This window comes from Ascaphus truei, chromosome 12 (assembly GCF_040206685.1).
Source record: "Ascaphus truei isolate aAscTru1 chromosome 12, aAscTru1.hap1, whole genome shotgun sequence".
NCBI classification, from domain to species: Eukaryota; Metazoa; Chordata; class Amphibia; order Anura; family Ascaphidae; genus Ascaphus; species Ascaphus truei.
In genome coordinates this window covers 44,446,752-44,462,302 of record NC_134494.1, presented here as the reverse complement: position 1 = coordinate 44,462,302, position 15,551 = coordinate 44,446,752, and the positions used below count along the sequence as shown (strand labels likewise).

Here is a 15,551-nt window from a genome sequence, read left to right as displayed (position 1 = left end):
GGAGTGGTCTGTCAGCGCCGCGCAGCTCACCGACTCTCTCTCTTGTCTCCGTTCTCTCGCAGACAGCCAGATGTTACCGGGAAACAACGTCACCAACGAGTGCAACATCCCGGGAAACTTCATGTGCGGTAACGGCCTCTGCATCCACGGGGCGTGGCAGTGTGACGGGTTACCCGACTGCTTCGATGAAAGTGACGAGAAGGAATGCCGTGAGTCGCCCTTCTCCTAACCTCCGCCGATAAAGACCCCCCCATTTCTCTGCGTTACTGTGAGGCCGCGGCCCCCCTTTAATCTTTGTCCTTTTTTAAGGGCTAGGAAAAGCTTGTTTCTAACCCAGGCACTTTAATTCCGTCGCTGTATCAGCCTCCACCTCCGCTGTTGGGCGGCGGTGCCATGAATCCACCACCCTTCCTGCGAACCAGCACTTCCTCACATTTCACCTTCTTGTTCTAACGTTCCTCTTTTTCGGAGAAACGCTCCCCACTTCCCCTTGTTAACACCCCTCGTGAATTGCTCATTTTTTTAATCCCGCCACTTCTGACGTCAGTGGGAGTTTCCGTGTGATAGTGACCCAATCGGCACTATTGCAGTGTGATGAATAAACCCCTTTGGAGGGAGATTTGCTAAGGTCCTTGGCGGGTTAACACATCCCATTCGGCGTTAACTGCCGATAACTTGAGTGACAGGTGACGCCGGAACGGGTGCATTAACTCAAAGGTGCTCAATTCCAGTCCTCCTCCTCCCCAACAGGTCAGGTTTTCAGGATACCCCTGCTTCAGCACAGGTGGTTCAATCAATCGTTGGTTCAGGACAGGTGGCTCAATCAGAGGGTTAGTCTTCTCTGATTGAGCCACCTGTGCTGAAGCTGGGATATCCTGAAAACCTGACCTGTTGGGGGGGGGGGGGGCGGGGGTTGAGCCCCCTGAATTAAAGAGTATATGGGAAAAAGAACCGCGTAGGGTTAACAGGTTATGTAACTATGTATAATGGCTGTTAGTGATTTGCAGAACGGCGCGGCGTTGCGAGGACCTCTGTGGATCTGGCGTTTATATTTTCACAGTGGGCACATGCAGGCCTTGAGAGAATGGCCGCGCTTATAGTCCCGGCGACGCCGCGTCGCGTCAAAACAAATGCATTGAATCCGTCGCGTGCACCTACATTAGTAGGAGCGGCGCGACGGCTTGATCGCTGGAAGTCAATTCAATTAGATTTTTTTCTGCGACCGCAGCGTGACGTCGGCGTCGCCGGGACTATAAGCGCGGCCTGTGTGGGGACCACATGTGTAACCCTGTTATTAGGCTGGGCCTCCCAGGTCTGTATGAGCAGAGAAGCAGCTCGGACATGTTTTGCAAAGGGTCAATAAACCGCCTCTGCAGCTTTGCGTTACACGGCACTGAATGGGTTATATCAGCAGCGTGGCACATACATGCAGGTTTTTGGCACTGAATGGGTTATACCAGCAGCGTGGCACATACATGCAGGTTTTTGGCACTGAATGGGTTATACCCGCAGCGTGGCACATACATGCAGGTTTTTGGCACTGAATGGGTTATATCAGCAGCGTGGCACATACATGCAGGTTTTTGGCACTGAATGGGTTATATCAGCAGCGTGGCACATACATGCAGGTTTTTGGCACTGAATGGGTTATATCCGCAGCGTGGCACATACATGCAGGTTTTTGGCACTGAATGGGTTATATCAGCAGCGTGGGACATACATGCAGGTTTTTGGCACTGAATGGGTTATATCAGCAGCGTGGCACATACATGCAGGTTTTTGGCACTGAATGGGTTATACCAGCAGCGTGGCACATACATGCAGGTTTTTGGCACTGAATGGGTTATACCAGCAGCGTGGCACATACATGCAGGTTTTTGGCACTGAATGGGTTATTTCAGCAGCGTGGCACATACATGCAGGTTTTTGGCACTGAATGGGTTATACCAGCAGCGTGGCACATACATGCAGGTTTTTGGCACTGAATGGGTTATTTCAGCAGCGTGGCACATACATGCAGGTTTTTGGCACTGAATGGGTTATTTCAGCAGCGTGGCACATACATGCAGGTTTTTGGCACTGAATGGGTTATACCAGCAGCGTGGCACATACATGCAGGTTTTTGGCACTGAATGGGTTATATCAGCAGCGTGGCACATACATGCAGGTTTTTGGCACTGAATGGGTTATACCAGCAGCGTGGCACATACATGCAGGTTTTTGGCACTGAATGGGTTATATCAGCAGCGTGGCACATACATGCAGGTTTTTGGCACTGAATGGGTTATATCAGCAGCGTGGCACATACATGCAGGTTTTTGGCACTGAATGGGTTATATCAGCAGCGTGGCACATACATGCAGGTTTTTTCATTTGGAATATGCGGTTTATTTGATGCTGTCCTATTGTTTCTGTAAATGCGCCTTAAAGACTATTCTGTAAATATTTCACAGAACACTTTGTAACCTTTGCCACTCTTTATAGTCTCAGTTTTTCTTTAATTGAAATGTTTCAATGGCCTGTTCTGTCACTCATTGGGGCGCAGCAGGGGGCGGCCTCGCTTATTTTTAGTATGAGCAGTTCTGTACCCAAAGGACCAATAATTCCATTGGCTGAGAATCTATGAGAACAGAACCAGCACTTAGCTCCCAGATTCATGTCCAAATCACTAACAACGCACTGCTGCCTCTGCTGGCCAGGCAGTAAACTGCAGTGACCATACATCACGCTGCAGCGGGGGCTGTTCCTCCAGTTCTCCGAAGGGGACACATCAGGGGGACATTTAGGAGTAGATGGGACGCTTATTAAAATGTCATCTTAGATACGTTTAGAAACAGGAAAATATAATATTTAACATTTTGCATTCAGCGCGTCTAACATCTGTGCCATATATGTTGACATTATTTTGCTTGCAGGTGAGCGTTGGTGTGAGACAGGGCATCTTGTCCCGGCAGGGATAAAGCCGTCGGCGCGTTTCTCGGTGTAACACTGTCGCCCTGGGCTTCACCGTTCATGCAGGCCATGGTTTAGGTGCCAGTAACTGTATGTTCCCTCCCGCTCGCTGAGGCAGGCGTTTGTAAGGATCACCTCCAACGAGCTAATGCTGGGAGATTACCAATCCCTGCGAGCCTGTGTTATGATGATCTGGGCTCTTAGTAACAATCATTTGTTCATAACACAAACAGCTCTTCTCATTCTCGCTCTGCTGAGAAACATCTGTCCCTTTGGCAGTGCGGTGTCAGCATTAATCTGAGAGGCTGTCCCGATCCTCCGCACTCTAAAGTGTGCACAGGGGGGTGCGAGGGGGTTATTACCCTGACTACATTAACACAAGGTTCACAGGGGACACATGCACGCAAATACAGTATACATACTGTACAGACACACACACACACATACAAAAAAACATATACAGACACATACAAATACTGTATATACAAACATGCACACACAAATATACTGTATATACAGACACACCACACATACATACAGCTAGACGCACACAAACATATGTAGACACACACAAACATACAGTAAACACAGACATACACAGATATGCATACAGACACACACACAAACATATTGGCATGTAGACATACACAGACGTGCATACAGACAAACATAAACACACATACATACAAACACACAAGAATACACATAGACACAAAAATACACACATGCAAACATACCTAGACACACAAATATGCATGCAGAAACATACAAACATACTACCACATATACACACAGACATATAATCGCACACATTCACATTGCGCCCCTGAGTCTGTATGATGCTGCGTGGCGTGTTGTGACACAAGCTGTCACTGATGGCCACCACTGGTCCTCTCACTGCCACAGTCTCTGACTCACAGCCTCACATCCCTATTCTTCTATTGCCTCTGTCTGTATCTGGGTCAGGGAGACGCACAAAAGCAGAAGGATCTGTGCTCAGAGGTGCCCCACAGTGTGTAATAATGTGTCACACACACAGTCCTACTAACCGGCAGACACAGCTCTTGGCAATATTGTATCACACACATACTGTATTGGTCACAGTGCAATTTGGGAAGCACCCGTACTGTGCATGATTTTAGTACTCTGCTATTTCTTTTTAATTAAAATGGCACAAGTCTCCAGATTTATACACATAATACCGGAGTATTAGTACACAGACTCACAGGACTTTGTTTCAGAGAACTGAAACGTTTATCTATTAAAGCAATGTTACTCTAATTCCAAGAAAAGTCTCATGTGTGCCTGTGTTTTACTCCGATCAGTGCACCAAGGCAATCTTCTACCCAACAGCAGGAGTGCTGCTGTACTTTTATACATATACACACACACATACATATACATATATACACACATATATATATCTCAAATGGAAATATTACGGTATGCTCATTTGCATGTCTTAGACAGGTTTGCAGCCCCGCCTTTCACCAATATCACCCAGCATATAATGGTGAAAGGCGGGGTTGCAGACCTGTCTTAGACAAGCAAATGAGCACACCGTAATATTTCCATTAGCTATATGCTTTGCTGTGGAGGGTTTTTGTCACTTTTTTTACCCACCATAACTTAACTGTATGTGTGTGTGTGTATGTGTCAGCTTGTAATTGCACTACTCACAGTAAGCATATGCTTTATTTAACCCCGTCAGGGCTATGTCACATTTTTCACTAGTCCATGGGACAATAATTACATATATTCAGTGTAGGTACCTGCAAATTCGGTTATGCCTTGACGTTGCCTGCAGGCTTATAACGCTTTGGCCAAATGGTTTATCGAAATAACCCTTATTCATGAGAGCACTATTTTACTAATGGATATTAAGGTAGGAATCTTTCTTTTTGTATGTATGTATGTGTATATATATATATAATATATATATATATATATATATATATATATATCGTCATTATCATCAGCTTCTTCCGCCCGTGTCTCCCCACTGCTGGATGAAGCCTCCCCAATGATCTTCCAGGTCCTGCGGTTACAGCCTCTTCTCCACGTCGCTCCCACACGTTGTTTCACCTCACCCTCCCATCTTACTTTGGGTTGTTGTTTTGGTCTTTTAATCTCTCTTGGAATCCAGTTGCAGTAAGTACCATCTTTGTCCAACGATGGTCATATCTTCTTGCGATATGTCCGGCCCACCACCATTTACATTTTTTTCACTCCTCTGATGATGTCACAGACTTTTGTTTGGTTTCGAACCCATTCATTCTTTTTCCGGTCTCTTTGGGTAATACCCAGCATGCACCTCTCCATACTTTTTTGCCTTGTCTGAAGCTTCTGAAAAATCTTTGCATTTAGGGTCCAGGCTTCACACCCACACGGGACCACGGGCAGAATACCCTGGTAGAAAACGTTCTTCTTGAGGCGCAGAGGAAGGTTCCCTTGAAATATTGCCTTGTTTCTTCCAAATGCTCCGTCCCATCTTCATTCTCCTGTTGATTTCATTCAGAAGGTTCACCCATTGTTACTTGAAGGCCACGGTAGACATATTATGCGACTTCTAGTTCTATTCCATTTATTTCTAGTTTCGTAGACTTGACACATATGTTCTCGCTGAGATTCATACGGTGTCCCACATTCTTACTTGCTTCAGCTAATTCTCTGATTTGTTGCTGGGGGTCCATTGTGTTTCATCCTCTGCGAAATCCAGCATATTCTGTAGGCTGAGCAAAGTCCGGGGTCTGGTGTAACCGATTGGCAAGTATCTTCGTAAAACGTGATTGGAAGTAGACTGATTGGTCGGTAGCTCCTGAGGTGGCCTTTGTCTCCTTGTTATGGATGAGGATAACGATGGCATTACTCCATTGCTCTGGAATTTTCCTGTTCTTCTTTCAAGATTTCAGTTGTAATTCCCTCGTCCCTGGGGGCCTTCCCATTCCTCATGGATTTCATTGCTTTTGCCACTTTTTCTGGAAGGACACACAGTACAGGATTGGTGTTTTTCTCTCGCTCGTCCTCTGATGGATTATGCCGTGTGTAATCTGTGTTCTCGTCCAATTTCATGTAGAAGTCCTTAACTCTCTTTATGATAAGTGCACAGTCTGTTATTGTTGATCCATTGTCTTGTTTGAGTGCAATGATTTGCTTCTTCCCAACCATAAATCGTGGCTTTGATTTCTTTAAGCTTTTGTTATCTTCAATAGTTGTCCTCGCCATATCATCACAGTTCCATTCTCTTACATCTTCAGTTAGACGTTTGCGGCGCGCCTCGCACATTTCTGCATATTTAATTCTTGTTCTTGAGTCTTGGGATTGCTACATTTCTTGTCATCTCCTCATTAATTGTTTTGTCTCATCAGATATTTTCTTATCGTGTTTTTTGTTAGCGATTTCTCCCGTTTTTTCTGCGCTTTAAACTACAATCTTCAGAAATTCTTCATAATCATTTGTTAAAGTGTCCATGTGTATGTCAAGCGCTCTGAAGCCATTCTCCAGCTCTGGTTGAAATTATCTGCTGCCATTCTTGAGGTTATTGATGTTGATTTGTTTTTGTTTTCTTTTTAATCAATTTTCTTCTTTCCAACTTCACATTCAAATGTCATCTGCAGCGAAGCAATCTGTGATCACTCCTTGTATCAAAAATATATGTGTATATATATATATATATGTGTGTGTATATGTATATAAAAGGAAAAGTGTTTATTATTGTGTGTGTCCAAAGCATTTCGTTAGCCACAGAACGGTATCGTCTATTTTATATATATATATATATATATATATATATATATTGTGACAAACGCCCCTCTTTTGTAGTGCTGACGTCTGTCTGGGTTCTTCCCGACACAGTCTTCTAGGGTTAATTATACAACAAACAGGATCATGCAAAGTATTATGCTGCTTAACTCAGGCTTCTGCCTGCTTTATTTTCATCCAAGTAAGGTACTGCAGCTTTAACATGTGAAGGTTAGAGGTACTCAGATACTTTCATTCAGCAGTTCACATATTTCAGTGTTACAATATTTCCCACACTGTTATTTCAAGAAATAAAACCAAAATCATATAAGCAAAATCCTATCCCTTTCAGGGATCTAACTACACATCAGAATTAGTCTCTCTAACAGCTGCTGGCCAACTAAACTGGTTCCCCAGCTTAAAACAATGCTCTTTCATTTAGGGACACAAGATACAGCACAGTCTTTTAGCAACAGCAGTAACCATTTGTTTTGTCTTATCTGTTCGTGGAGTCCAGGCAAATCCTCTGGTACTGTGATACGTGGAGGGGCCGTCAACCCCGATACTGGATGCAGGGGAGCAGCGATACCCCCAGCCTCCAGGCTCCAAGGAGAGAGACAGAGAAATGCAAAACTTCTCTGCTCTAAATACCTGTGCATGTGATTAGAAGAGCAGGTGAGGGAGAACTAGAGCCATGGTAATCTGTGGTCTGGATTTTCCATCCAGCTGCCTGAGTTAATGGGAAGCTGTGGAACGGATCATTTGTAACTATTCCTGCACTTTCTGCTCTAAAATGGGGCAGAAAGCTGCCTAACATCTTTGGACTATGTCACATATCCCCCTCCCCAGCTCACACCTACTGGGGTGAGCGGCCATGGACCTCACTGGGGTGAGCGTCCTACCTGAAATACTTGAGCTAACTCCTCAGTACAACATTAAGTATTCACATGACACGAATATGAACTTTTTCCACGGCAATTATGGACAATAGGTTTCGTCATAAGAGACTATACTTGGCAAACATATTTTTTTGTTGCTCTCTATTAGGGAACTATTTTGAAAAATAAATGTCTAGCACACATTCTTGCAACCCAGGATCTGCTAAATATATTCACAAAACCAGACAATTTCTATTACCTCCCTGGGTTTTTCTACTCTAGAATATGAACCTCATTATAAATTTACCAACCGAAAAGGGCATTTTTTTTTTTTTTTTTTTTTCCTTATTGTAAGCAACCAATATTTTTTTTTTTTTTTCTTATACTACAGCCTTGTAATCTTAAGGGCCATCAACCCTGTATATTAATTTGTAGTTTAGCTACATTTTCAACACAGAGAACCAATATAACATTGTAATATTGACAAAAATGCTTATTTGCAAAGTTAAGTGTCCGTGACATAGTCCACACGTGTAATAAAAAAAATAAATCGGTCAGTTCCCCCAAACATTTTTTTTTTTTTTTTGACTTCCAGTCTATTGCATCCTTTGACTTTATTTCATAGCCCGCTGCAACCTGCAAATGACTGGACTGTTTCTTTAGCTTCTGATGAGACCCTTGGACCGGATTCTCCTTTGCTCCACAGTGTGGTCCAGATTGGTGAGATATGGAACTATTCAGGCGCCGTGTTAACCTTCGTTGTTTTTTCTTTTCAATCTTTGATTTCCCTTTTGTGGCCATTATCAGGCCTTTGGGTTTTGGAGACCTAGTTGCCTCTGTACAAACGTAGTCCATATTAACCACGTCATCAGGATCTGTCAACAAGTTTGTGTTTTCAGGAACTGCCACCCACTTGGCTAAAACATCTTCTGTGGTGTCCTGGGTGTGTCCACTGGTTTGATAATCTTCTGGACAACGTAAATGAAATTGAGGATCTGGATTTTTGAATCCCAGATCAGGGAGAATATTCTCAGGAGGGTGCCTATCTGTTTCTGGAATAACAGCAGCACAATCAAAGTCAATTCTTTCTCCTTCCTCTTTGTCATCAGTGAGGGCATTGAGTTTACGTTCCCTGGTCTCCTTTTGTGACCGTGTCTCTTTTAGCCTTGGAATCTCTTTCTCCAACTTCATCTTTATAGCAAATCGTAATATTGCAACAGCATTGAAGATACACGTATAGGAACGTACAGCTTGCTTGGTTAGGAGGTAGGATTGATAGCCCGACTGAACCACTTTAGCCGCTTCTCCCATGTCCGTCATCTGTTTCAGAGCGAGGTTTAACTCTGTTTCATTTTCTCTATTCTTGACCTGCAGCTGCAGGTGCTCCTTCCGGGTCTTGTCCAGCTCCAGCTGCAGCCGGGCCCCCTCATTTGCCGTGTGGTCCAGCTGCTTGTAGATATCGGCCATCTCGCTTTTATAGCGCAGTGTCAGGCAAACCACCTGACGGACGGACACCTCCTCTCTCTTGGCGCACTGTATCTCGCGCTCAGCCATCTGCTTCTGCAGCTCTTCAACCTGATCGTGCCAGACCTCCCTCAGGGTCTTCACCTCTTTCTGGTGCTTGCTCTGGGTTTGCATCAGCGCCTCCATTTTTTGGAGCTCTGCAGTTTGTGTCGCCTGGATCGCCGCTGATTCTGTATTCTGCAGTGCTTCCTGCATTTCTAACTTTTCCTGGATCAATTGCTTCTCCACTTTTTCTGCTTGGTGAAGCTTCTCATCACCTTCACTGATCTGGTCAGTCAAGTCTGAATTTTTCTGTGTCAGACTTACATTCTCTCTTTTTACAGTCTCTAAATTACTCAGGGTATTCTCATAGGTTTTCTTCAATGTACACAGCTCTGTGCTGCGAGCGTAGACCTCATGGCGTGAGAGTTCCAGCTCTGCTTTAAGCGCGCTAGCCTCTTGCCGAGAAACCCCCAACTCTGTGATGAAGTTTTGCACATCTTTCTGGGACATCTCATAGCATAGTTTCCAGTCAGTTCTTGTTTTCTTTGATTCGCTTGGCTCTCTGCCTATGATGGTAGCAGTAGCCTTTGTCATCTCTAGGCGTGTCGTCATTCCTGGGACGATTGCGCCAGGCCCTATGGGCTGTTGCTCATCTCGGCGCCTTTCTGACGCATGTCCTGACAGTGCAGGTTCAAGTGGCTCGGTCACTTCCCCTGTGACTTGAGGAACAGTTTTCTTTCTTTTTGCTTTATTAGCTCCAGAGATATCAGTGGTCCTGGGCACACACTCACTGTTATCAGCTTCCACATCTTGCTTGCACTCACAGGGCGTTGCTTGCTTTTGCAGCTGTTTGTCTTTGAAAATTTTGGGGCACACATCTTCCATGTGACCTACTTCACGACAGGCCCAGCATACTAAATTCATCTGTGGGTACGGCTCTCCTCCAGGGTCGTGATCATAGTATGGCCTGAAGGGACACTGTTTTGTATGGTTACGTACATTACACAACAAACATTTCACGTCGGCCATTTTAGAAACCCGGCAGGGACAATTTGCTAGCTGCAATTTCACTTACTTCAGCAGCTTACATACAGCACTTGCTAGCTGCAAATTCACTCACTTCAGCAAAAGGCATAAGCTTTACAAACAGCACTTGCTAGATGCAAAAAATTTTTTTTTTTCTTCAGCAAAACATTTTGGTTTTCTGTTTGGGTTCAGGGTGCTATTGCATCCACACTTCGCACATTCTCTGTGTATGCTAGAAGCACAACTGATATACACAGCGGGACAGACTTCACTCATAGCATCTGTACTTTAGTTCAGCTGGGCGGCCATTTTAACCCCACGCATTTATTTGCAAACCCACAGACTTTTTAGTGTCTGCCCGCATTCTCCACCATATGTGACAAACGCCCCTCTTTTGTAGTGCTGACGTCTGTCTGGGTTCTTCCCGACACAGTCTTCTAGGGTTAATTCTACAACAAACAGGATCATGCAAAGTATTATGCTGCTTAACTCAGGCTTCTGCCTGCTTTATTTTCATCCAAGTAAGGTACTGCAGCTTTAACATGTGAAGGTTAGAGGTACTCAGATACTTTCATTCAGCAGTTCACATATTTCAGTGTTACAATATTTCCCACACTGTTATTTCAAGAAATAAAACCAAAATCATATAAGCAAAATCCTATCCCTTTCAGGGATCTAACTACACATCAGAATTAGTCTCTCTAACAGCTGCTGGCCAACTAAACTGGTTCCCCAGCTTAAAACAATGCTCTTTCATTTAGGGACACAAGATACAGCACAGTCTTTTAGCAACAGCAGTAACCATTTGTTTTGTCTTATCTGTTCGTGGAGTCCAGGCAAATCCTCTGGTACTGTGATACGTGGAGGGGCCGTCAACCCCGATACTGGATGCAGGGGAGCAGCGATACCCCCAGCCTCCAGGCTCCAAGGAGAGAGACAGAGAAATGCAAAACCTCTCTGCTCTAAATACCTGTGCATGTGATTAGAAGAGCAGGTGAGGGAGAACTAGAGCCATGGTAATCTGTGGTCTGGATTTTCCATCCAGCTGCCTGAGTTAATGGGAAGCTGTGGAACGGATCATTTGTAACTATTCCTGCACTTTCTGCTCTAAAATGGGGCAGAAAGCTGCCTAACATCTTTGGACTATGTCACAATATATATATATACACACACACACACAACAGATTGCCTTCCCAGCAGGGAAAGCAAAGAAACAGCACTCAGCGGAGTGCCAGCTGTGTGTTCTCTCTCTCCCTCTCTCCCTCTCTCCCTCCCTCCCTCTCTCCCTCTCTCCCTCTCTCCCTCTCTCCCTCTCCCCACAGTGCCAACTTTTGCTTCAAAACCATTAACATGGTTCCCTATAGGCTTAAGCTTGCTGCATGTTCACAAGTTAGATACACACACATACGTGTGTGTGGTTCTGGACACTGACAATAATACACACTTTTCCTTATATATGTGTGTGTGTGTGTGTCTCTGGATTGACATTGAGTATCTGTTTATTATCCCGGGAAACCTTCAGAGAGGGGAAGTTTACAAGCCCTGCGCCCCCAGGCAGGGTCAGCACATAAAAGGCACAAAGAGTCAGGTGGGGTTTCATTTAGTGGTTCCTGGAGTTGTGGCCAATCCCCCCCCCCACATGCCACATGTTGGTTTAGTGTAATGTGACCCCTCAGGCACGTCTGCAATCTTTTATTCCTCCCAGGAGCATGCGGTGCCGGGTGCAGCCACTTTCAATGGAGGTTCCCTAACTCAGGGGGGCTCAACTCCAGTCCTCAAGCCCCCCCCCCCCCGCCAACAGGTCAGGTTTTCAGGATATCTCTGCTTCAGCACAGGTGGCTAAATCAGTCCCTGCTTCAGCACAGGTGGCTCATCAATCAGTTCCTGCTTCAGCACAGGTGGAAGCACAGGTGGCTCATCATTCAGTTCCTGCTTCAGCACAGGTGGCTCAAGCAGTGGCTCAGCCTTGACTGAGCCACTGATTGAGCCACCTGTGCTGAAGCTGGGATATCCTTAAAACCTGACCTGTTGGGGGGCTGAGGGGGGATTGGGGGACTGGAGTTGAGCACCCCTGCCTTAACCTATGCAGCTTATCACACACTTTCATGTTTAATAGGGATAGTTGGACAAAAATACATAGTGTCCTGCTGAATAGGTACGGTTTGGGAGAACCCCTTAATATAAATATATGTGTAACACCCCTTCCTCGTCCTCAGGGAGATATGGGTGTTATGGTGCTACCTGTTAGGCTCACAAGAGGCCTAAGCCTCTGAGTTTGGGGAGCCTATGGTGGCTGGTGCAGCGCCTCCCCCCGTGAGAATCCCTGCATGGCGGGATAGCCCCTCATGGGAACCGGTTTACCTATTTGGTATACCTCCAATAACCACAGTCACAACAAAGTATATACAACCTATTTACTCCGGTCCCACAGTCTCCGCAATACAGTATACACAATCACAATAACCATCCTCCAAATTACTGAGGGTGCCCTGGGCACCTAAAACCCAGTGGTCCATCCAAACAGTCCCACCCAGATATATGTGAGGGAAGCGCTACCCTCCCGGTGCGGTGTTGGTGCACGTGGTGGTACTTTCCTGGCTACACGAGTATACCAGGGGATTTGTAGACAGGCGGCAAGCGTGGTCCCATGCTGCAGGGCCAACAACACAATCCCCTTCTCGCCTTGCATCCGGTAGCACCGCGCGCCCGTTCCACCGGGCCTGGGGAATCCTCCGCTGCGGTTCCGTCTGCTCCACTGAAGTGTCCACATACTAAGGGCGAGTCCCTTACTATGGGCTGGCCCAACAATACTCCACTACAGTGTAGGGGAACTAGCTGGGGCCTACGGGGTAACAGGTCTAGCCTAGTCCAGGGGGCTTGACTAGCTCCCCGGACACTACCTCTCCCTTCGCCGGCTCCATCAGGACTGACCACGCCGCCACCTGTCCGCGGAGGAAATCCTGAACGACAGGACCTCCTCTTCCTGCAGCGCCAACCTCAAGATGGCTGCTGCCTTACACACAGTCCCTATGTATGTGGCTGCGCCAACCATAACATGGCCGACACAGCTCACTAAACTCTCCCACACAACGGGACCACTGCCAGGGAGGAGGCAAGGGAGGGCACCCTGCTACATATATATATATATATATATATACACACACCTCCCGTCCTACTATATATATATATATATATATATATATATATATATATATATATATATATAAAATCAAAAAATAAATAGATGATACCGTTCTGTGGCTAACGAAATGCTTTTATTTGTGCGAGCTTTCGAGATACACTGATCTCTTCTTCCGGCGATGTTACAATGAATGAAGCAAAAGGTATACTATAAACAGTGTCTCTTGGAATGTTATCTGTGCTGGTCCTTCCCCCGGTGTGGATGTGTTTTATGGCTAGAGATATCAAAAGGTTCCTGAAAGCAAGTGAAGAAAGAGTGTGTATGTGTATCAGTGTGAATTAACATGAATGGAGAGCCCACAGTATATACAGTGCTTTACACAAGGTGTGTGTGGAGTGGGAGTGGATATAAATGGTGTGGGTGGGTGTGGAAATGTGAGAGTTTGTAGCACAACTAAAAGTGTGTGTGGATACTATGTGGTCCCTATTGGTGTATAGGGATGGAAAAACAAGGAGTATAAGTATGTGTGAGAGACAGCTGTGTGTGCATACATATATACTCACTCCACACACACCTTTTGTAAAGCACTGTATATACTGTGGCTCTCCATTCATGTTTATTCAAACTTATACACATACACACTCTTTCATCACTTGCTTTCAGGAACCTTTTGACACCTCCAGCCATAAAACACATCCACACCGGGGGAAGGACCAGCACAGATAACATTCCAATAGACATTGTTTATAGTATAGCTTTTGCTTGCTTAATTCATTGTAACATCGCCGGAAGAAGAGATCAGTGTATCTCGAAAGCTCGCACAAATAAAGCATTTCATTAGCCACAGAACGGTATCATCTATTTATTTTTTGATTATTGAAGCTCGGCTAACACGGTACTGATACCTCTACATGTGTGTGTACATATATATATATATATATCTGTGTGTCTCTCCCAGTCGTACCGGCATAACTATATACACACATAGGAGGTAGGATTGTAGAAAATCCTATCCCCACAAGAATCCCTCACAATTGCACTCATGTGATGTAATTATTGCTAGGATAACAGGGATCCAGGATAGTACCCTATATAACCAGTCATAGTGCGTAGAAAAAACAAAAAATCATTTATTAATATCTGCAAAATAACACACTGGGTGTGGAATATATACAAGGGAATTAAAATATTGGCAGTGGAGTGTGACTAAAAATAGGGGAGTACTCGTATATGTGAGGAGATAATCTTATTCCCTACATAGGGGTTAATACTCCCTGAGTAAAGAAACACCACAATTAATCACAGTACAGGGAGCTGTATCTAAGACATATTGGAGGAATATATAGGGTTACACTTTTGATATTTACATCTCCCCAATATATCATATAGAGTACAAGTGTCTCTCTCAATTATCTACATTTAGTGGGTATTAACCCTCACTTATCATCCAGTAGATAAACTTGCACAGTCTAGCTCCCTGTACTGTGATTAGTTGTGATGGAGTTTCTTTACTCAGGGAGTATTAACCCCTATGTAGGGAATAAGATTATCTCCTCACATATACGAGTACTCCCCTATTTTTAGTCACACTCCACTGCCAATATTTTAATTCCCTTGTATATATTGCACACCCAGTGTGTTATTTTGCAGATATTAATAAATGATTTTTTGTTTTTTCTACGCGCTATGACTGGTTATATAGGGTACTATCCTGGATCCCTGTTATCCTAGCAATAATTACATCACATGAGTGCAATTGTGAGGGATTCTTGTGGGGATAGGATTCTCTACAATCCTACCTCCTATGTGTGTATATAGTATTGAATCATTCCCTTGTGCACCTGTGATATCTTTTATTTACTAAGTTGTTATAATAGGAGAGCGGTGGCTCTTGTTATATTTTGGTACAGTACCGGCATAACGGACTGAATGTAATAGTATCCCCTGATGAATGTGGTGCGGTGTTTTTTTGCTGTTGCCCTGGCAGACGGGAGACCTTAATACCGAGTCCTGAGCTTGGCAAACATCAAGATATGAAGATGTATAGGGCCCTGCTTACTAAGTGATGCTAAGCCATAAAGCATCTTGTGGCAAATTCAACTGAATAAGCGGTAAGGTGCCTGACTGCTTAGCACTGCTTAGTAAATATGGCCCATGTTCCCCGGACCCTGCTTAGCCTTTGGTAGGGGGGCACTAGAAAAGAGTGATCCTGAGCTTTGGTGCCGCTTGGAAATGGTTCCTCTGATGTCATCATAAACTTGGAGACCATTGCAAGAGCGCAGATCTCGGACGCACAATAACATTCT

General features: G+C 44.8%; 1 protein-coding gene across 3 annotated transcripts in view; it reads left to right on the top strand.

Moving 5' to 3' along the window:
- LDLRAD3 (low density lipoprotein receptor class A domain containing 3) overlaps window positions 1-15,551 on the top strand; it is a 137,358-nt gene that overhangs the window by 56,567 nt on the left and 65,240 nt on the right. For all 3 annotated transcript variants that reach the window (XM_075567557.1, XM_075567556.1, XM_075567558.1), the window contains exon 2: window positions 63-209. In XM_075567557.1, the coding sequence (XP_075423672.1) occupies window positions 63-209 (147 nt within the window). The remainder of the gene's footprint in view (window positions 1-62; window positions 210-15,551) is intronic.